The sequence below is a fragment of the Hylobates moloch genome, unplaced genomic scaffold (assembly GCF_009828535.3).
Source record: "Hylobates moloch isolate HMO894 unplaced genomic scaffold, HMol_V3 SCAFFOLD_5, whole genome shotgun sequence".
NCBI lineage: Eukaryota > Metazoa > Chordata > Mammalia > Primates > Hylobatidae > Hylobates > Hylobates moloch.
Genome location: NW_026652280.1, coordinates 91,822,416 through 91,842,144, shown reverse-complemented (window position 1 = coordinate 91,842,144; position 19,729 = coordinate 91,822,416). Strand labels below are relative to the sequence as shown.

The window sequence follows — 19,729 nt, the reverse complement described above, 5'->3', positions numbered from 1 at the left end:
GAAGTGGCTGCCCCGAGACTTCTGGGGCAGGGGAAGTGTGGCTGTGGCCCGGTCACAGGGGAATCACTTCTTCTTTCTGATTCCTGCACTCCACCTCGCCGGCCGACCTGCCCCCAACTGGCCCTGTGGCCCAGACTCCTCTCCCCCAGCCTCCAGCCTCCCAGCACCATGTGCCACCTGGGCAAAGTGTCACACACCACACAGCACCGTGTCCCAGAGCAAGGTCTGGGGCCAGGGAGGCCCAGCCTGCGCATCATGGCCTCGGGAGCCCCCAGGCTCTGCTGGTCCCTGAGCCGGAGCCCCTGACCTCGCCAGGGAGCGTGGGAGGGGGTGGGGGTGCTCCAGGCCTGGAGGCCCTGACTCGACCCCCTGTCCCCTGCCCTGCAGAAGCGGAACAGGGCCATCACGGCCCGCAGGCAGCACCTGAAGGTAGGTGTGGGCTCCCGGGGGGGCGGCCCAGGTGGGTCTGCAGGGGAGCTGGCTGCAGCCCCTCACCGCCTGCCCCACCGCAGAGCGTGATGCTGCAGATAGCGGCCACGGAGCTGGAGAAGGAGGAGAGCCGCCGCGAGGCCGAGAAGCAGAACTACCTGGCAGAGCACTGCCCGCCGCTGCACATCCCGGGCTCCATGTCTGAAGTGCAGGTACCAGCCCCTCCCTGGCCACCTCGCCTCCCCAGCAGCGGGCCTGCCTGCTAACTCAGTTTCCCCACTTGTCAAGAGGGCCAGCGGGGTGGTCAGGGCAGGGGCAGGTGACCGTGGCTGCCAAGTGTCAGGACGGCCACCCACTCCGACACCCACCCCTAGGAGCTCTGCAAACAGCTGCACGCCAAGATTGACGCGGCTGAAGAGGAGAAGTACGACATGGAGGTGAGGGTGCAGAAGAGTAGCAAGGAGGTGAGTAGTGGGGCTGGGCGGGCGGCAGGCGGGCAGGCGGGGGGTGCTGGGGAGGCCGAGACCACCAGGACCTCGGGCTCCCACCCGGCTCCCCTGCCCACAGCTGGAGGACATGAACCAGAAGCTGTTTGATCTGCGGGGCAAGTTCAAGCGGCCCCCACTGCGGAGGGTGCGCATGTCGGCTGACGCCATGCTCAAGGCCCTGCTGGGCTCGAAGCACAAGGTGTGCATGGACCTGAGGGCCAATCTGAAGCAGGTCAAGAAGGAGGACACAGAGAAGGTGCGTGCCACGGGGGGAGCACACCGCACCTGCCCTGCCAGGGGAGCACCTCCCACACCTGCCCTGTCCCTGGGGAGCACCTCCCACACCTGCCCTGCCAGGGGAACACCTCCCACACCTGCCCTGCCGGGGGGCCCTGTACCACTGCCCCTCCAGGGTGCCATGCAGGGGACACTCCACTGCCCAATGCAGAGGGTAAACTGAGGCTGAAGGTGGTGTGGACCAGGGTGTGTGCATAAGTGGGTGGCCTGAGCTCTCTCCTGCCCTCCCCTCCACAGGAGCGGGACCTGCGAGACGTGGGTGACTGGAGGAAGAACATCGAGGAGAAGTCTGGCATGGAGGGCCGGAAGAAGATGTTTGAGTCTGAGTCCTAGGCCACTTGCTGCCCCTATGCCTGCCCCGGTGCCAGGCTCCCAGGAGAACATACTAGGGAGATGCACCCAGACCCTGCCAGGGAGGGCTGGCCTCACCTCCACTGTCAATAAAGGATTTGAATCCCCATGGCTGGTCTGGTCTGGCTCTCCTCAGCCTCTTGGGCCATGCTTTGGGACCCCGGATCGGTGGCCTGTAGTGTGCTCAGTGGCCAGTGGGAAAAGCCTGGGAGGAGGCCACACGGGGCCTGGGATTTCCGGCTGGGAGGGAAGCTGCTTCCAGCAAGGAGGTGAGCCTGGGAAGGCCCCTACAGGGGAATCCACCCCAGGCTGCACGGGGCTGTTTGGTGAGGGCCCTGAGAGTTCCCCAGGCGTTCCTGGGGCTCGGCCTGGGCACATCCAACATGCAGGGCTGGGGACGGAGGCTGCGGGGCCGAGCCAGGTCTGGGTGGGAGTTCCTGAGATAAGCGGGTCTCCCATTTGCACAGCCTTCCAAAGGCCCTCCCGGGGCTCCAGAGAGATCCACACATGTGACACACGTGTGGCCCCCGCAGTGCTGGGGGCAGCCCCCATGCCTCCCAAGCTGCCCCTCCTCAGGGAGCTCATCTGGGGCAGGAAGCCAAGGACCACATTAGACCCCAGGCTGCTGTCCACGCGTGCCCACCCCCAGATCCCCCTGCTCATTAGACCCCAGGCTGCTGTCCACGCGTGCCCACCCCCAGATCCTCCTGCTCATCCCCCTCCCACATCACTTTAGGGGCAGACCCCCAGCCCCAGGGCCTCCCTGCTTTTCCTATCTGCCCCCTGCCCTGAGCACTGAGGCTGGGCACGGGGAGCGTGGAGGGGCGAGCCTGCACGGTGGGCCGTGACCAGGCCAAATTGGCAGTCTCCGGGCTGGGGACCAGCATGATGCTGGGGGCTGGCCGGCCTGGTCTCTGGTCCTTACTGCCACCCTGAAAGGCAGGCTGTGTCACTCCTCACCATGCCAGGGGACAAAAAGACCTGTGCCCATTGAGCAGGGGCTGGGTCTGGCCCTGACCTGGCCCCAGTGTGGCTCCCAAGTCTCATTTCCACTCAGCCCCAAGATCCCAGCCCCATCTGGCCACCAAGGACAAGGCAGCTGACAGGTTCTGACAAGGCCGGTGACAGCAAGGCCACGTTATCTGCCCTGCTCTTTGAAGGTTGACAGAGCAGGCACGCCAAGGTCCCTGTGCTCAGATCTGCGCTGGGGAGGCTGCCAGCCCGCGCTGTGCCCTTGCCCCCAGGAGGTCCCTTCGATTGATCTGCCGGAGGTGGACGTGCAGCGGCAGTTCCGCCTCGGGCTGCCTTGAGGGACTGACGTCAGTGGGTGCCCAGGACGGCCTCGGCTGTGTGCAGTCCCCTGCTCCCTGGGCACCCTCCAGCCCTGGCACTCAGCTCTGACCTTTTCTGTAGCTGGAGCCCCACACCAGTCCGAACCCCCCACCCGGGACTTCTCCTGGAGGCTTCTGTAGGGGAAGGCACAGAGCAGGGCAGCTTGGGGCCAAGGCGGCACTGTCTGGTGGGTGCAGCTGTGGCAGAGGTGCATGGGACCCCATGCCAGAATGATGGGACCAGGCGTGGCCCAGGGTGTAGGAGGCCGTGGGGTACAGAAGTGAGGCCCGAGACCCGGCCTGTCGGGGGGACACTGCACAAGCCCAAGACTCAGCTGAGACCTGAGGGAGGACAAGTGTGGAGGCAGAGGGTGCTGCAGGCCGGAGCACGTCCCATGCAGAGACAGGCAGGCAACAGGCAGAGCGAGGGACAGGCGGCGGTGGGGCCTGGCCATGGACCCCTTGCAGGGGACATGGCAGCTTTCCCGAGCCTGTGCCCACTGGGAAAGGGGGCCGGACCCAATCCCACAGGGCGTCAGAGGAGTGTGGCAGAGGAGCCAGGGCAGGAGCATCACACCTGGCTCCCAACCACAAGATTCAACTCGGCCAGCGCAGACACACTGTGTGGGAAAATTACCTTTTTTATTTCAAAGCAAGGAAGTGTTGAACACAAACACGAAATTCCAGAGTGACCCTCTGGGGTGGGTGGGGTGGGGGTAGAGCAGGGGCAGAATGGAGAGAGGACCCCTACGCTGATGTAGGTTTGGGGAATGTTTTAATTCTTGGGCTGGATAGTAGATGCACGGGTGTTCGTTAAATTTCCAATAAATGAGTGAATGAGTAAATAGCGAGAGGCCTGCGGAAAGCAAACCAGCAAATATCAAACTGGCGCCCCTCTGAGCTCGGCTCCATTCCCCTCAGGTGATTCTGGTGTCCCCGCTGGAGTGGGGCCTGCAGCCGGTGCCGCATGGGGCTGTCCCCCAGCTCTGCATTCTGGAAAGACCTCAGCAGGGTGGAGCACAGCGGAAGTCACCGCCGGGTCGGGGGAGTGAGGGATGGAGACGCGGAAGGGGCCAGGTCCCCAGGACTTGTTGGCTGAGGGACATGAGGAAGGCAGGCACCTGCTGGGGGATCCGGCGGGCAGAGACTGTTCTCCAGGGCAGGAGCCGTGAGAAAGTGGCTTTGGGAGGACGTGAGGCACTCACTTTGGGGCTGCTGGGTTTGGGGGCCCTGTGGAAATTCCGAGGGGAGAGCTGGCCCAGGCAGCTGGAGCAGGGGCTGGGCTGGAGATGTGGATGTGGGTGTCCTGGGTGGTGAGCCAATGGGCAGAGGTGCCCAAGGGCAGGGCGAGAGGAGAGGAGGGGGAGGGCGGGGACAGCCAGGGCAGCCGGGGCAGGCACCATGAGCCCCAGGGGAGTCCCGGAAGAGGAGGGGGACAGGCCCAGGGCAGGGGATGTGGGCAGCCCTGTGCATGGCTCTGGAGGTCGGGGAGGACATGGCCTCTGAAGTCCCAGGTAACCCGTGCTGGGCTGTGGCCAGGAAGGGGTTGGGGAAGACTGAGCACAGCAGGCAAAGGAGGGAGGGGTGGGAGGAAGCGCACGGGGCACCCCTGGAAGTTGCGGCTGCTTGAGACAGAAGGCAGGGGTTCCTCAGGGGAGGCAGGCGTGGGTGCAGGACAGGCGTGGGTGCTTCTGCTCACGTGGGCATTTCCTGCTCTGCCGCTGAGCCATTGAGACGCAGACACCCCAGTGTCAAGGAGCATACCCGGCCCCAGGCCCTGCTCCCTAAAACTGTCCTCCCCTGAAGGACCCAGGGCTCCTCGGAAGAGAGGTTGACTGCAGGGCGGGGCAGGAAACGTGCAGGAAGAGCCTGACATGTCCTTTCTGCTAGGAGGCTGCAGTGACGCAGAGGGCCTGCCCTGTGCCCCCACTGATGGGAGCGGCCATCAGGACACAGACTGGCAGACAAGATAACAAGCAGTGTCCGCGGTAAACGTGCTCAAGTTCACAGCTACACTGTGGTTACACAAAACAACATCTGCATTCCAAGGAAACAGACCTTCAAGTCTTTAGGAGGAAAGGAGGGAGACAGAGAGACAGAGGCAGAGAGACAGAGACAGAGAGACAGAGACAGAGACACAGAGACAGACAGACACAGAGGCAGAGAGACAGAGACAGAGAGACACAGAGACAGAGAGACAGAGACACAGAGAGACATGGAGACAGAGACACAGAGATAAAGAGAGAGAGACATAAAGACAGAGACAGAGAGACACAGAGACAGAGAGATGGAGAGACACAGAAACACAGAGACAGAGAGAAACACAAAGAGAGACAAAGAGGCAGACAGAGGGCAAGAGAGAGAGAGAGACACAGAGGCAGAGAGGGAGAGAGACAGAGAGACAGAGACAGAGGCAGAGAGAGAGACAGAGGCAGAGAGACAAGAGACATAAAGACAGACTCAGAGGCAGAGAGGCAGAGAGACAGAGGCAGAGAGACAAAGACACAGAGGCAGAGAGACACGGACAGAGGCAGAGAGAAAGAGACAGAGGCTCAGAGAAACAGAGAGAGAGGCTGAGAGGCGGAGAGGCAGGGGTCGAATGGCAAAGTGGACGTGTGCCCTGGGTGAGGGGCCTACAGAGGCCCCTTGTCAAATTCTTATTCTTGAAACTTCTCTGTGGGTTTGAAATGACTTCCCCCAAAGCTAAACTTTTCTTTAAATGTTAAAGCAATACAATTTGTAAGCAACAACAAAAACAGATGACATGATGCTGCTATAAAGACACATGCACACGTATGTTTACTGCGGCACTATTCACAATAGCAAAGACTTGGAACTAACCCAAATGTCCAACAACGATAGACTGGATTAAGAAAATGTGGCACATATACACCGTGGAATACTATGCAGCCATAAAAAATGATGAGTTCATGTCCTTTGTAGGGACATGGATGAAATTGGAAATCATCATTCTCAGTAAACTATCACAAGGACAAAAAACCAAACACCACATGTTCTCACTCATAGGTGGGAATTGAACAATGAGAACTCATGGACACAGGAAAGGGAACATCACACTCCGGGGACTGTTGTGGGGTGGTGGGATGGGGGAGGGAAAGCATTGGGAGACATACCTAATGCTAAATGACGAGTTAATGGGTGCAGCACACCAACATGGCACATGTATACACATGTAACAAACCTGCACATGGTGCACATGTACCCTAAAACTTAAAGTATAATAATAATAAAATAAAATAAAATAAAAAGATTCCTGGATTATGAGCCAATAAATAATAATTATTAACACATCATAAAAAAAAAACAGATGACATGAAAAATACCACAAGTTAACAGAGAGGACCTCACAAGGCTCAGGTGTGGGCAGAAAGGTGTCCTAGAGGGTGTGGGAGACTTCGGGGTGGTGGGGGAGGCTGAGGACTGCGTGTGTGCCCCTTGCTGAGGGCCGAGGGCGGGGCTGGGTGCCAGGCCCCCGGGGACACCTTGGTTAGGGTTACGGTTAGGGTTAGGGTTAGGGTTAGGGTTAGGGTTAGGGCCAGGGATCCAAGGCTGGAAAGTTGCCCTTCAGGGACAGCAGGAGGTTGGCCTGGGTGCCCTGGCCATGCTGGGCTCTGGGTGGAGCTAGGATGAGGCAGGTCACGGGGCTCCATTCTCTCCGCAGGGCTGAACTCAGAGGGGGCTTCCCCCGACCTTCACCCCCTCACGCACCTGATCAAGGGGAAGCCAGGAGTGGGTTCCCAGAGGGGGACACAGAGTTCCCCCATGAATGTCCACCTGCTGGACCCCCTGTGTGGTCCTCGGGGGTTCCCTGGGCCTCCACCGAGGTGCTGCAGGATCAGGGCTGGGCTTCACCGTCTCTCTCCAGCTGCACCTCACCCCTGACCTGTGCAGCCCTGTGTCCTTTTTGTTCCCCTGGCACCGGCTGTGCCTGGGCCCAGACCCACCTTTGCAGACCGGTGCCTGGCTCCAGCCATCCTTGGAAAGCTGAGCCTGGCGCTTTCCAAGGCCTCACCACCCCCACTCCTTCGGCTCCAGCTCTCCCCAGACAGCCCTGGAGCCCAGGGTTAGAGCTGCCTCTGTGGTTCAGCCCCCTACTACAGCCCAGTGGGCTGCCCAGCCTCGGTTTACCCAGATGTACAATGAACGTGGAGATGAGAGCGCCTGCCTCACTGGACCACCAGGTAGGCAGGGACCTGGCTGGCACCTCCTGCCTCCCTAAGCTCCTCTTCTATGTGCCCCCCAGAGTCAGCCTGACTCTCCCCCAGCCCCAGCAAGGCCTGGCTGGGCCCCCTGGACCACCCAGCTGCTGAATATCACACCAGGACCACCAAGCCTGCCTCTGCCCCAGGCCTGGAAGCTTCTCCCCAGACTCTCCCTGTGGCCATCTCCTTCACACCCTTCAGTTCCAGCATGGCCACCTCCTCTGTGAAGCCCTCCGTGAGTCCCCCAGCCATCTCTGTGACTTCTCCTGGTTATTTTCCAGAATGACCATGGACTTGTTTTTTCATTTGTTCACTGTCCGTCTCTTCCTCTGAGAGGGAAAATCCATGAAGACAGGGACCTGGAGTTATTTGCAGCTGTGTCAGTGCTGCTGGGGCAAGGCATACAGCTGTGACAGGACCTCAGGACGGGGACAGGGGTCTGCATGAGGATTGTCTAACAGTCCCTACAGGACGCTGGGGCCGCCACGTACACTGGGGTCCTCTGGAAGCCAGTGTCCCCCGTTGTGCGGGGCTGGCCGTGACCACGCTGAAAACCCCCGGATCCCCTTGTTGCTTTGCCCTCCTGCAAGCACCTCCGCCCCCTCCACAAGCACAGCCTGGCTCCAGGGCCTCTCCCTCCCCTGGCCCCAGTCACCCCCACCTCCTCACCACCCCCTCTCATCTCCCCTTGCTCCCCCTCCTTGCCAAGCTGCTCTTGACTCCCTGTCCCCTCCTCGAGCCATCAGGAAGGCCTGGGTCCTTGCAGGCTCCAGTCTCTGTGGCTGACCCTTCAGCAGGCCGCTGAGAACCAGCGCGGCATCGGGCCAGGCACGGTTTCCACGAGCTTCCTCCTTCTGATCCTCCCCTCCGCCCCTCCGCCCCCTCCACCAAGCCCCCAAAATCTTTCACTCACACCCCAAATCACCTGGGCCCCCCACCTCAAACCAGAGGCCATCGGGGCAGAACCCAGCAATTATCACCGCCCTCTCATGAAGCATCCCGTGCCCCCCGGAGCACGTGTCCACAGCGAGGCCCTTCACGGCACTCGGGTCAGCTCCCTGCCTGTAGGTCCCAGCCGGCCCTGTTGTCGCTGCAGGTTGAGCTTCTCATGAGTGAAGGCCCCGGTCACTCTGACGCTGTCAAATAGTGGAGACAACACCAAGCTCTAAAGATTTTAAAAGAGAGAGAGAGAAAAAAATGAAGGCCAGGTGTGGTGGCTCACGCCTTTAATCCCAGGACTTTGGGAGGCTGAGTGGGGGGCCTCGAGCTCAGGAGTTCGGGACCAGCCTGGGCAACATAGTAAAACTCCATCTCTACAATTTTTTTTAAAAAAAATAAAAAGTAAAGTAAAAACTAAAAGCAAACAAAATAAATAGCCAAGCTCTCCCACGCAAGGCTTTTTGTGCCTACTGACGCCCGTCTTCTCCGACCTGGCCCGTGTCTCTTTGCGCCTGCTGGAGAGCTTCTTCCGCCCTCAGCCGGCCCTGAACCCTGGGCTCCCCCAGTGCTGCCTCCCCCCACCCGGCCTGTCCTCTCTGCTAGGGGCAGCTGTCTGCTCACTGCCCTCTCCTGGCATCCCTCTGATCCACCCGCCCTCTCGAAGGCTTCCCCGCCCCTTTCCTGTCTGTCTCTGTCCCCATTGAGAGCTTCTCTTCCTCACTCTCTTCACTCCTGGGCCAGATTCCCCAGCTCACCAGTGGCCACGGCCAGTGGAAGGAGAGGGGCTGAGTGACCCCAGCTTGCATGCAGGGAGAGGGCACAGCCCCCTGCTTTGCTCCCCACAGCAAACCCCTCCAGCACCTGCATGTGCCCACAGAGTGATTTGCCAGGGAGGGGTGCTGCGGGATGTCCCTTCTAGCCCATGGTGCCAGCACACAGCATCTCCTGCCCAGGCCTCTCCCTGCTCGGCTGGGACTTCTACATGCACCTCCAGCCTGCTACACCGGTCCCAACCCCCGGCTTCTCCCCTCGAATCTGGGTCTGCACTGCCCAGACATCTGCCTTGTGGCCCCTGCACCTGGAGTGTCCCTGTGTCCTGCCCACCTGGGACAGACCTCATCCTGGCTGACCCCTCAGGGCTTCTCTGCTTGGCTCCATCCCCTGGAGTCTGATGCCCTCAGCTCGCTCCATCCCAGAATCCAAACTAACTCATCACCTGACGCAGCCGCTTGCTGGTCCCCGTGCTGCTCGCTGGATCCTGCACCAGATTTGGAGACAGGACAACGGAGGGGCCAGGGTCTGCCCTCCACACACCTCCCTTAGAGTTTCAGGAGTGAGCGGCACCAAGGGAAGAAATGATTCTGCATCTGATTCTTGGGTAGACTCTTACCTTTTCAGAGGAAGGCTCTGTTCCTGTTTAACCTCCCACCCAGCAGGGCCCACACGGTTCTCAAACTTGCATGCACTGCCCGGGTGCAGTGGTTCATGCTTGTACTCCTAGCACTGAGGGAGGCTGAGACAGGAGGATGGTTTGAGCCCAGGAGCGCAAGACCAGCCTGGGAAACATGGCAAGACCCCATCTGTACACAAATGAGGGGCTGTACACACAAAAAAATTTTTAATTGTTTTTTAATCTGTTGCTACAAGAGGAGAGGAAGAAAAAAAAAACCCAAACCACCCCTCAGGAAGCGTTAAGCAAGTTACAGGGGCCTGGCGTGACAGAGACGGGGTGCGAGGGCCAAGATGGCCTCAGGCAGCTCCTCATGGCTTGGGGAGGGGGGCCCATGTTGGACGTGGTGGTATGTACCTGTGATCCCAGTTACTTGGGAGGCTGAGGTGGGAAGATCACTTGAGCCAAGGAGGTGGAGGCTGCAGTGAGCCCTGGCTGCACCACTGCACTTCAGTCTGGGCAACAGAGCAAGACCCTGTCACACACACACACACACACACACACACACACACACACACACACACACACACACACAGAAATGCCCTGACTGCCTGAGGGGTGGCTGGGCCCCTGCTGTGGACACCTCCTCCCTTGCCCATGCCTGCTAGTCCAGGCTGAGTGGAGAGAAGGGCTGGAGGCAGGGGCTTGGCCAGGGAGGGAAGGAGTGAGAAACCGGCAGGCCACATGGGCTGGGCCGCCTCCGGGATGCTCTTTGCTTTTGTTTTTTTGTTAAAAGGTTGAGTGATTTGCACATCAACGTGGAGGGTGTAGGGAGGAGAGGCTGGGGGGATGGGGAGCAAGATGGATGGGCCTCAAGATGGCCCCAGTGTCTGCGGAGGAGGAGCTGAGTGAGAGAGCAAGAGTCAGCCTTCTCCACGATGGTGATGTGGGCAAGAGAGAGGGCTGGCCGGCCACAGAAGGACACCCCGCACCCTGGCTTCCCTTTCCTCTGCGATTCGGGAGGTGAGGGCGCACATCTGCTGAGAAGGCCTCCCAGAGCCCCGTGAGCATCCTGGAGTGTGCCTATTCCTTGGCCTGGGTTCCTCGAGAACAGGGCAGGGCTCCCCCACTCTGTGGCCTGCTTGTGGGCCATGTCGCTGGAGGGACTGTCCTGCTGCCCTGCGGCTGCCGTGACGTTGAGCTCCCATATTCTGGAAGTCCAAGACCCTGGGGTGGGCAGGGCTGGTTCTCCTGAGGCCTCTCCCACTGCTGGGGGTCCCAGTGCCCCTTGGTGCAACTGTCTTGTGGATGCCTTACCCTCATCTCCACTGTCTTCTCATGGGGAGCTCCCCACCATGGGTGTCCGTGTCCCGTGTCCACATTTCCTCTTTTTTTTTTTTTTTTTTTTGAGACAGAGTCTTGCTCTGCCGCCCAGGCTGGAGTGCAGTGGCACAATCTCAGCTCACTGCAACCTCCGCCTCCCTGGTTCATGCCATTCTCCTTCCTCAGCCTCCTGAGTAGCTGAGACTATAGGCACATGCCACCACGCCCGGCTAATTTTTTTTTTTTGTATTTTTAGTAGAGATGGGGTTTCACTGTGTTAGCCAGGATGGTCTTGATCTCCTGAGCTTGTGATCTGCCAGCCTCAGCCTCCCAAAATGCTGGGATTGCAGGCGTGAGCCACCATGCCTGGTCCACATTTCCTCTTTTTGTAAGGAAACCAGTCACACTGGATGAGCGGTCACCCTCCTCCACCATGACCTCATCCAGCTAATGACACCTGCAGCAACTCCGCTTCCAAACACGGTCACGCTCTGAGGGGTTGGCCTAGGGGTAGGGTTTTAACTTCACCATATGAATGTGGGGGTGGGGGCATGATTCAGCCCCAACAGGGTTGGGTAGGCAGAGGGGAGGAGGGCACACTCTCCAAGCCCCTGGGGCAGGCCGATCGTCACCCCAGCCTTCAGTTCCAGGGCCTGTGGGCCTCCCCCTCTGGCCGAGCGGCTTCGAGGACCTGGGGCTGAGTGTGGTTTTGTGCTCTGTGTCTCCCTCTTGAAATTCTTATGGTTTTTTTGTTTTTGTTTTGTTTTGTTTGAGATGGAGTCTTGCTGTGTCGCCCAGGCTAAAGTGCAGTGGCACGATCTTGGCTCACTGCAAACTCCGCCTCCCAAGTTCAAGCGATTCTCTTACCTCAGCTTCCCGAGTAGCTAGGCTTACAGCCGCCTGCCACCATGCCTGGCTAATTTTTGTATTGTTAGTAGAGACGGGGTTTCACCATGTTGGCCAGGCTGGTGTCAAACACCTGACCTCAAGCGATCCACCTGCCTTGGGCTCCCAAAGTGCTGGGATTACAGGCGTGAGCCACTGCACCCGGCCAAAATTCTTAGTTTTTGAACCACAGGGTTCTGCATTCTCATTTCGCTCTAGCTCCAAAAGTGAGGCAGCCGGTCCAGCCTTCGGGCAGTAGAGGGCGGGAGGGGGTGGACCCCAGCCTCCACCTGCCTGTCCTTTTCCTGGCAAGGTTCCTGAAGCTCCCAGCCACGACGTTGGGGCTGCCCTTCTGCAGGCCAGGGGAAGGACCTCAAGGGCAGGAGGACACAGGCATTGCACCTGCCGACGCGGTGCCTGGACGAGTGGGTAAGCGGAATGGCCGCAACCTGGAAGGGAGACCCTACCACCCCGAGGGGAGCTGTTTCAGGATGGCCTCAGGATGGAGGCCACATGGTGAGAACCGCAGGGCTCTGCCATGGGCCTCTCTGCAAGGGAGACTTGGGGGTCCTTAGGGACCCCCAGGGAGGAGGCGTGGGGAAGACACAAGCATGGGCTGTTCATCTCCATGGCGCTGGGCCTGATCTGGTTCTAGCCCTGCCCATCATCTGGGCCACGGATCCCTCTGGTGCCTCCACTCGTGGGGCTCTGAAGGCCTCTGCAGGTCTTTGTGGTGTGCTTGGTGGGTGGGGGGCTCGCTGCTTCCCAAGAAGGCGGCCTCCGGTTCAGCCCCACCCTGATGGGTCAACACTCTAGGCCCAGGGCCCTCCCAACCCCTGGCCTCTCTCCAGCCCCTCTTTGCCGTGGGAGCCCCTGCAAGTCCTTGCTGGTTGGATTTCTTAGGCCAAGCCGCTGGCCAGGGCTCCCTTCTCCCCTTCTCCTGTGCTGAGGTTTCCAGCAGGGAAGCCTTCGACACCTCTGTGGCTGCCCTACTCTGGCCCAGCTTAAGTCCTCCCCTGCCTCAGCTTTTGGGGTCTGGCTCCTGCAGTCATGCATCCCTCCTCCTGACTCTGGAGCCACTGCATGGTCACTCCCAGAAGCTGAGGACAGTGAGGGCTGGAAACAGCCTCTATCCCTCACTTCGGGCCGGCCTATGCCTCTTGGGAGGGTCCCTGAGGCACTGCCTTTAGAGCCTGGGGACACGAACCCCTCGGTGGTCAACTCCAGCGCCCAGAGCACAGAGAGCAAGGGGCAGCGGGGGGACGAGGCAGCTGCCCGACAGCTCGGCATCAGCAAGGGAGCCCAAGACGGAACAAGGCACCCGATGGGTAGAACACAGGGGCATCCCGGGCGCAGCCCCCAAAGCCACCTGGGACCCACAGCTGTTTGATGTGCTCAAGGCTATGACCCCAGGCTTTGAGAAAAGGCTCCACCAAGTTCCACGAGCACCTGCAGGAGAGCCGGCCTCTGGGGAGATTTCACTCAGAGGCTAAAACGCTCACGTGGTGCTTATGGGATCACAGACATGTTTGTCCCCGACGCTGCAGGAGAACTGGCCACTCACAGATGGGCCTGTCGGCCAGAGCTACTAGCGGGGACCAGAGGCAACGTGGGCCCCCCTCCCCAGGCCATGAGGAGCTGCCTGAGGCCATCTTGGCCCTCGCACCCCGTCTCTGTCACGCCAGGCCCCTGTAACTTGCTTAACGCTTCCTGAGGGGTGGTTTGGGTTTTTTTTTTCTTCCTCTCCTCTTGTAGCAACAGATTAAAAAACAACACCCTGACCCAAGCCGAGATAGGTTCCAAACCTCAACCTGCAGCCGGAAGGGGGAAGTGAAACTCGGCTGGGGGTGGGGGCTCAGAGGCCGCCCCAGAAAGCACTGAAAGCCACAGCACGTACACCCGCTCCAGGGATCTGCCAGCACCCTGTGAGGCCCAGACTACAGGCCGATGGCGGAGGCTTCGAGTGACCTGGGCGCTGAGGAGCGGGAAGAGTTGCTGGGGTAAGGGTCTGCAGCGACGCCCGGTGCCCTGTGCCATGTCCATGGGTGCATAGTCCTTGAGCTGCATGGAGGGTGGAGAACTGGGGTGCCTGATGGGGAGTCTGGGGCCCCCAATGGGAGAACTTGGATGTCCGATGGGGAAACTGGGGACCCACAGACAGGTGGCAGGAAGTCTTGCAGGGACCCCCCCCTCACAACAAGGGTGGAGGTCTCTTCCGCTTGCCTCTGTGCCCTGGACTCAATGGGGGAGGCGCGTGGGATCCTAAGCCCATGGTGGATGCCTGAAGCAAGGAGACCCCAAGACGTGTCCTGGACTGCTGGGGAGGAGCTGGGGACTGTGGGACCTGTTAGCTTGGGAAGAGGCGAGGTGGGGGCTGGGGAGCAGCTGCTCTGGGATGGGTGGAACTGGCCCGGGCCCGGCCACCTGCCCACAAGACTATCTGAGAGGGGCTATCCTGCCTTGAGGGTCTGGAGGCTGCCAGGCTTGGGGCCCAGCAGGCCTCAGGGCAGGGCACCCAAAGCTGCCCTTGACCTGCGGTAAAGGACAAGGCCCAGGATCCTGGCAGGTGCCTGTGCTGGGTGCTGGGCACCGTGTGTTGGTTGGGGTGGGGACATGAGGGGGCATGGCAGAGCTTGTGTGTGGGACTGCCAGAGCTAGGCAGAAAAACCCCGCTGCCAAAGGCCTCCTAGCAGGCAGCTGTACTCTGTGGTACCAATGGGCATCCAGCCCTGTGCTGGGGTGGGTGGAGAGGGCTAGGGACCTGGTAACTGGGCTCCCTGGCAGAGGGGAGCTGCTGGCCAGCAGGCATCCAGGCATCACAGCTGAGCCTCGCCAGGGGAACCTGAGTTGCCCCCGGTGCAGGTCCCAGAAGAGATGGGAGGGCTCAGGGCGTGGGGTGCAGGGACAGGTAGGGCTTTGAGGGGCAGAGGGGCAACGTGCTAATGGTCAGGGGATGGGGATCCGGTGCTGGGGATAGAGGCCGGCCTAGGAACAGGCCAGCGGGGGCTGTGGCCTGGTGTGCAGAAGGGAAGGCGCTGGGGCCCAGGTTGCAGAAAGGGCGTGATGCCCGCAGCCACACAGGATGGACCTGAGAGGAGGCCTAGGGTGACGCTCACACACCCCAAAACTGCAGCCAGGGCTGCTGCCAGGCTCTGCCTTGGTGCTGATGGCAGAGGGTCCCTGTCTACCCGACCCAGGGCGGTGCAGGGACCACCTCCCGGCCTTCATGCAAAGCTCCTGTGATGCGTTGGTGGCTGCAGTCACTGTCCTGTGTCTGTGTCCTTGGTGGCCGTCACATTGTCGTGGGCCTGGTGGTGTGAGGGGTCCGCATCTCTGACTTCTTCCTGCCAAATCCCACTTGGGTACAGGTGCGGGGGCCGCTGAAGGGACCCTGAGTGCCATGAGTCTGGAGGCTAAGCAGAGGCCGGGGCTGGCTGAGGGCTGGGTCGGGATGTCCGTGCCTGTCCCCAGGGAGAGGTGGGAGGTTGCCCTGCCCAGGCCATGTGCAGGGAGACAGGCTGCTGGGTGCACGACAGCTGCATCCCGGCTCCAAAACAGGCCCTCCTGTCAGCACCACCCCCAGCCCTGGACTAGGTGCTGCTCCTGGTCACCTCAAGCCCATACAAGGGCAGGACATGAGCCTCTGGGCTGGGGCACCCCCGCCTTCCTCCTTGGCCTCATCCTTGGCCACCCCCTCCCAGCTGTCTCAAATGCCTTGGATCCCCGGGGCGGGGTGGGGCCGGGGCGGGGGGGGCGGTTGGAGCGGGCATGGCCAAGGCACAGATGATCCTGGGGCATCTTGATGCAGATCCTGGGAGGCCAGGGCTGCACCTGTGCCGGGGCTGTCAGGAGCTCCAGCTGGAGAGCGGCAGTTCTCCTGGGCTCTGCAAAGCCTGGACCCCCTCCTTGGACATCCCCTGCCCCCCCGAATTGCATGGGGTGCGGAGCCAAGCCTGACCTTTCAGAATGAAACTGAGAGCCCCAGTGCGGCAGGCTTCTCATTTCACAAGGTGACTAAGGGAACCGGGGAGTTTCCTGTCTAGGATGGGACAGAAGTCCCCTGCACCCAGGCAGGGATGTGTGTCCTGGGAAGCCCCCACACGGGAGTCCCCAGGAAGGCCCAGGCTGGGCAGGCTCGGCTGTGGCTGGAGCAGAGCAGGCGAGACAGCCCCCCATGCATCTCACAGAGCGCCAGGGACGCCAGGCTGTGACGGTCTCAGGACATGCCCCCGACATGAGGCCCAGGGCAGGCCAAGCTCCTCCAGCCGGACAAGTGGGTCCAGCCCCTCGGACTGTCCCATGATGTGGCCCCTCCCCTCAGACTGCCTGGGACGGGGCCAAATTCCTCAGAACCACCCCTCCATAATGTGGTCTCTCAGATGCCCCCAGGACAGGACTGTTCTCTCCCACCAGGCCTCAGGCCAAAGAAGGTCCCCTGACCCCAGGCGGAGTCTAGGCTCTGCTTCCTCCACTCGGGGGCACTCCTGTCTTGCCCCACTGTCCAGCTGACAGTCACTAGCTTGTCCTTGTCCCTTGGGGACAGGGACGAGGATTTCACAGAGCTCCCTTGTGGCTCTGCGGGGACTCCTTGGTGACGCTGGGGGACGCCTGCCCTCTATAGCCCCCAAGAGCAAGGCTCTCCCCACACTGAGGAACTATCTGGCCTTGGAGGCCTTGAGGCGATGAGGGTGGGGCAGTCCCAGTCCACAGCTGGGGAGGGTCAGGATGCCCTCTCGGACCTTGGGTTTGACATATCCAAATGTTGGACTCCAGTTCTGCAGGGGTGTACCCTCCCTGGGGTCACACTGTGTTTTTGGCTGCAGTGCCTGTCCTTGGCCCAGCTGCCCTGGGGTGCCCACCCCATGCCCACACCTAGAAGGCAAGTCTGCCTGCCCCCACCCTGTCCCACAGACACCCTGGTGGCCCTCTCAGTCTGCCTCTATTGTAGCCCAGGCCCCCATCAGGATGTCCCCATGCGCGACCAGGCCATGCCTCCCATGGAAAGAACCATTCACCAGCTACAGGCAAAGTCCATGCCCCTGGGTGGCCATGCCGGGCCCACCTGGCCTGGTTGAACTCACTTCCCATCCCACTGGCTTTCCCAGCTCTTCCCAGTTTTGGAAGGTGTCAGAGCCCTGGCACATGCCCCTCCTAGCATCACCCAACCACCCTGCCCTTCTGCGGACCTTCAAAGGCTTGCCCAGCCCACAGTGGGAGGCCGCTGCCCTGGACTCTGGCAGCACCTGCCATGGACAGGGCCAGTCCTGGAGCCCTGCCTGGCCCATCGGAGCCTCCCTCGCTTCTCTGTGTGCTGAGCTGAGTTGGGAAGGGCAGGGATGAGCTGAGGGGCCGCTCTGGCAGGGCCCCTTCTGGCCATCTGTCCCTGGAGACCCTCAAAGCTCCAGATTCTGCAGAAGGAAGGGGCTGGAGGCCCCCGGCAGCCCCCTGGAAGTCTTCATCTGAGCAGTAGGAGCCCATGGGATGGAACTCCCCAGGCATCCAGGCCTGTGGGCAGCCCTCCCGCCCACCTGCCCTCTGAGCCAGGGCTGGGCACTACCTGGAGGATGTGCAATGCTCCAAGCTGGGGCAGACGGCCCTGAGAGCCCCCAGCAGTGCCCACGGCTGCTCAGGAAAGAGGGCAGCGCTGGGGACAGTTGGGGAAGCCACCTCAGCCCCAGCCCTGGCCCCACAGGGGCTGCTGAGGGAGGTTAGGATTGAGGGCTAAGCCCTGGGGCTCCCTCCCTACACCTTCCTGTGGTCAAGACCTGATGTCTGGACCCGAGATCCCCTGGGAGGTCCCCTTCCTTCTGCCCTGGGTAAGGGGTCTCAGGCATCTGGAAGTTTCCCAGGGAAGCAGAAGGATGTCTTCTTCCTCTTGGGCTGGCAGGCGCTGCTGTCCGCCAACAACCAGCCGAGCTGGTCGCACAAATGGGAGCATCACAGGCCCCACCGCCGCTGATTCTGGAAGCCAGAATCCTTCCTTCTTGTGCCCCCTTCCTGGTTCCCTCATGTCTCCTAGAACAATCCTGGAGCCACACAAGGGCAGTGCCAGTAGGGTCTGGGGTCCAGCTGGGACAGGCCCTGGCCGGTGGCACCCTGGGTTGGCAGGATGGTGGGCCTCCCCTCCACTACCCTACAGGTCAGTCTGCCTCTGCCTCAGTTCCCTGAGAACGTGCCAGAGGGATGGGTGAGCCCTAGAGAAGAGGAGGGTGTTGGCAGCGGAGAGGGCCCAGTGGTCTCCCGCTCTGAGTCCTCAGCCTGGTGAGGAGTGGGGATGTGAGCTCTGCCTTGCAGTTCCAGCCCCTGAGATCCCACTGCTGGGGCAGTGGGAGGGGGATGGAACTGCAAGGCCCCAGGGCTGGCCTTGCATCGGCTGCTATCGGCCCTTGTATTGCTTTCTGGATGAGTAAGCTGTACCCCTCTGAAGCCTCAGTTTCCCCGTCTGCACACTCAGAATGTAGCCACTCAGACCAAGCGCTCACTCCAGGCCAGTCTTTGCCAAGCTATTTATTTATTTATTTATTTGAGACAGAGTCTCGCTCTGTTGCCCAGGCTGGAAGGCAGTGACACAATCTCGGCTCACTGGAAACTCCGCCTCCCAGGTTCAAGAGATTCTCCCACCTCAGCCTCCCGACTAGCTGGGATTACAGGCACCTGCTACTGCCCCCGGCTAATTTTTGTATTTTTAGTAGAGAAGAGGGTTTCACCATGTTGGCCAGGCTGGTCTTGAACTCCTGACCTCAGGTGATCCACCCACCCCAGCCTCCCAAAGTCCTGGGATTACAAGCATGAACCACCACGCCCCACCTTTGCCAAGCTTTTTAAACCAAGGCTCTTGTTTCATCCCCCAGAGCTGTGAGGCAGGTCCCTGCAGCTTCCCTTTTCACAGATGGAAACCCAGGCTCACAGGGGCCAAGTGCATTGTCCAAGGGCTGCTCCCTGCCTGGGGAGGGGCCAGAGTCCTTACCCCTGTGGGGTTCCGTGCTGAGGGCCCACAAGACCTGTGGGCACCAGCAGGGAGCTGGGCTGGGCTGCCCTTCCCGGGGGCTCTCTGACCCCACACCACACACCAGCCACTCTGGACTCAAAGGCTCCCAAGAGCGCCAGAGCACTGCTCATGGCCCAAGCTCAGCAAGCACCCAGAGGGACCGTCCCAAAAAACAGAACTGGGACCAGGCGCTGCTGGACCAGCAAAGGGACCGTCCCGAAAAGCAGAACTGGGACCGGGCACTGCTGGACCAGCAAGGTCCTCCACTTCCCTCCAGCCCAGCCCCGCCCAAATCCCAGCCCTCAGCATCTTTTTGGGGGCCACTAAAGACCTTCTGGGGGACGGCAGCCCAGGACCACAGGGCAATCAGAGAGGGCTTTCCATGTGCACTGAGGCAGACAGAACCAGGCCCTGGCTGTGGATGAAGCTGTATTGATACTTAGAAGAGAGGGAAGCGAGTGGGCTGGAGAGGCTCGGCCAGGGGGCAGCCCAGCAGGGCCCCTTCCCCAGAGTTAGACTCTCTACAGCCAGCCCAGCCCCCATCCCCTCCCCAACATCTAGGGACCTGGAAAGAGGTTGGAGGGGCTGCATGGGGGTGGGGTTGATAGGAGATTAGGGTACTGAGAAAGCCAAGCCTCCTAGCTGTGTCCCACCCAGCACGGCCCCGCCAGTGCCAGACACAGGCAGACAAGGGAGGAGGGAGATGCTGAGCAGGGGTGGAGGGAGGAAAGCCCCTGGCCCTTTCTTGGGGCCAGGCAAGTCCTATCCTAACTCCATCTGCTAACTGCCTTCAAGCTGCTTGTGGGTTGTCGGGGAAGGGAGTTTGTGGCAGGGAGGGCCTCTGAGTCCCCTGTATCTCCCGGCAGGAGGAGGGAGGCAGATGGGCCCCTGACCTCAGAGCTTGGAGCAGGGCCACTCTGTGCGGGGCATTTGTAGGTCACAGCATGAAGGGCTCCGGCATACCTCCTGGGTTCCCAGTTTCCCTGGGAGCAGGGGTGCAGACTCAGGGGCCTCTACACACACCACACGCTCGGGGAGAGTGGCTGAGGTGTCCAGGATACCCTGTCCACTGGGGCAGGGGGTGG

The 19,729-nt window shown here is 60.9% G+C and overlaps 2 protein-coding genes across 3 annotated transcripts in view; both read left to right on the top strand.

The window, feature by feature from the left end:
* Window positions 1-138: 138 nt before the first annotated feature.
* Window positions 139-1,667, top strand: TNNI2 (troponin I2, fast skeletal type). Its single transcript, XM_032153844.2, has 6 exons — window positions 139-223; window positions 388-429; window positions 513-641; window positions 804-893; window positions 997-1,173; window positions 1,452-1,667. Exons 3-6 carry the CDS (start codon window positions 519-521, stop codon window positions 1,545-1,547), a joined length of 486 nt encoding a protein of 161 aa, XP_032009735.1. The 5' UTR covers window positions 139-223; window positions 388-429; window positions 513-518; the 3' UTR covers window positions 1,548-1,667.
* Window positions 1,668-13,490: 11,823 nt separating this feature from the next.
* The window catches only part of LSP1 (lymphocyte specific protein 1), a 37,880-nt gene continuing 31,641 nt past the window's right edge, over window positions 13,491-19,729 (top strand). The window contains exon 1 of one of the 2 annotated variants that reach the window (XM_058439084.1): window positions 13,491-13,656. In XM_058439084.1, the coding sequence (XP_058295067.1) occupies window positions 13,604-13,656 (53 nt within the window). In that variant the 5' untranslated portion in view covers window positions 13,491-13,603. The remainder of the gene's footprint in view (window positions 13,657-19,729) is intronic. The other variant, XM_032153841.2, reaches the window with a different exon arrangement.

What these genes read in the sequence shown, in the direction of transcription:
- TNNI2 (XM_032153844.2), top strand. Translation starts at nt 519, where the DNA reads ATGCTGCAGATAGCGGCCACGGAGCTGGAGAAGGAGGAGAGCCGCCGC. An exon ending in GCTCCATGTCTGAAGTGCAG is followed by an intron (nt 642 to 803) that starts GTACCAGCCCCT and finishes ACCCACCCCTAG; the next exon opens with GAGCTCTGCAAACAGCTGCA. An exon ending in TGCAGAAGAGTAGCAAGGAG is followed by an intron (nt 894 to 996) that starts GTGAGTAGTGGG and finishes CCCTGCCCACAG; the next exon opens with CTGGAGGACATGAACCAGAA.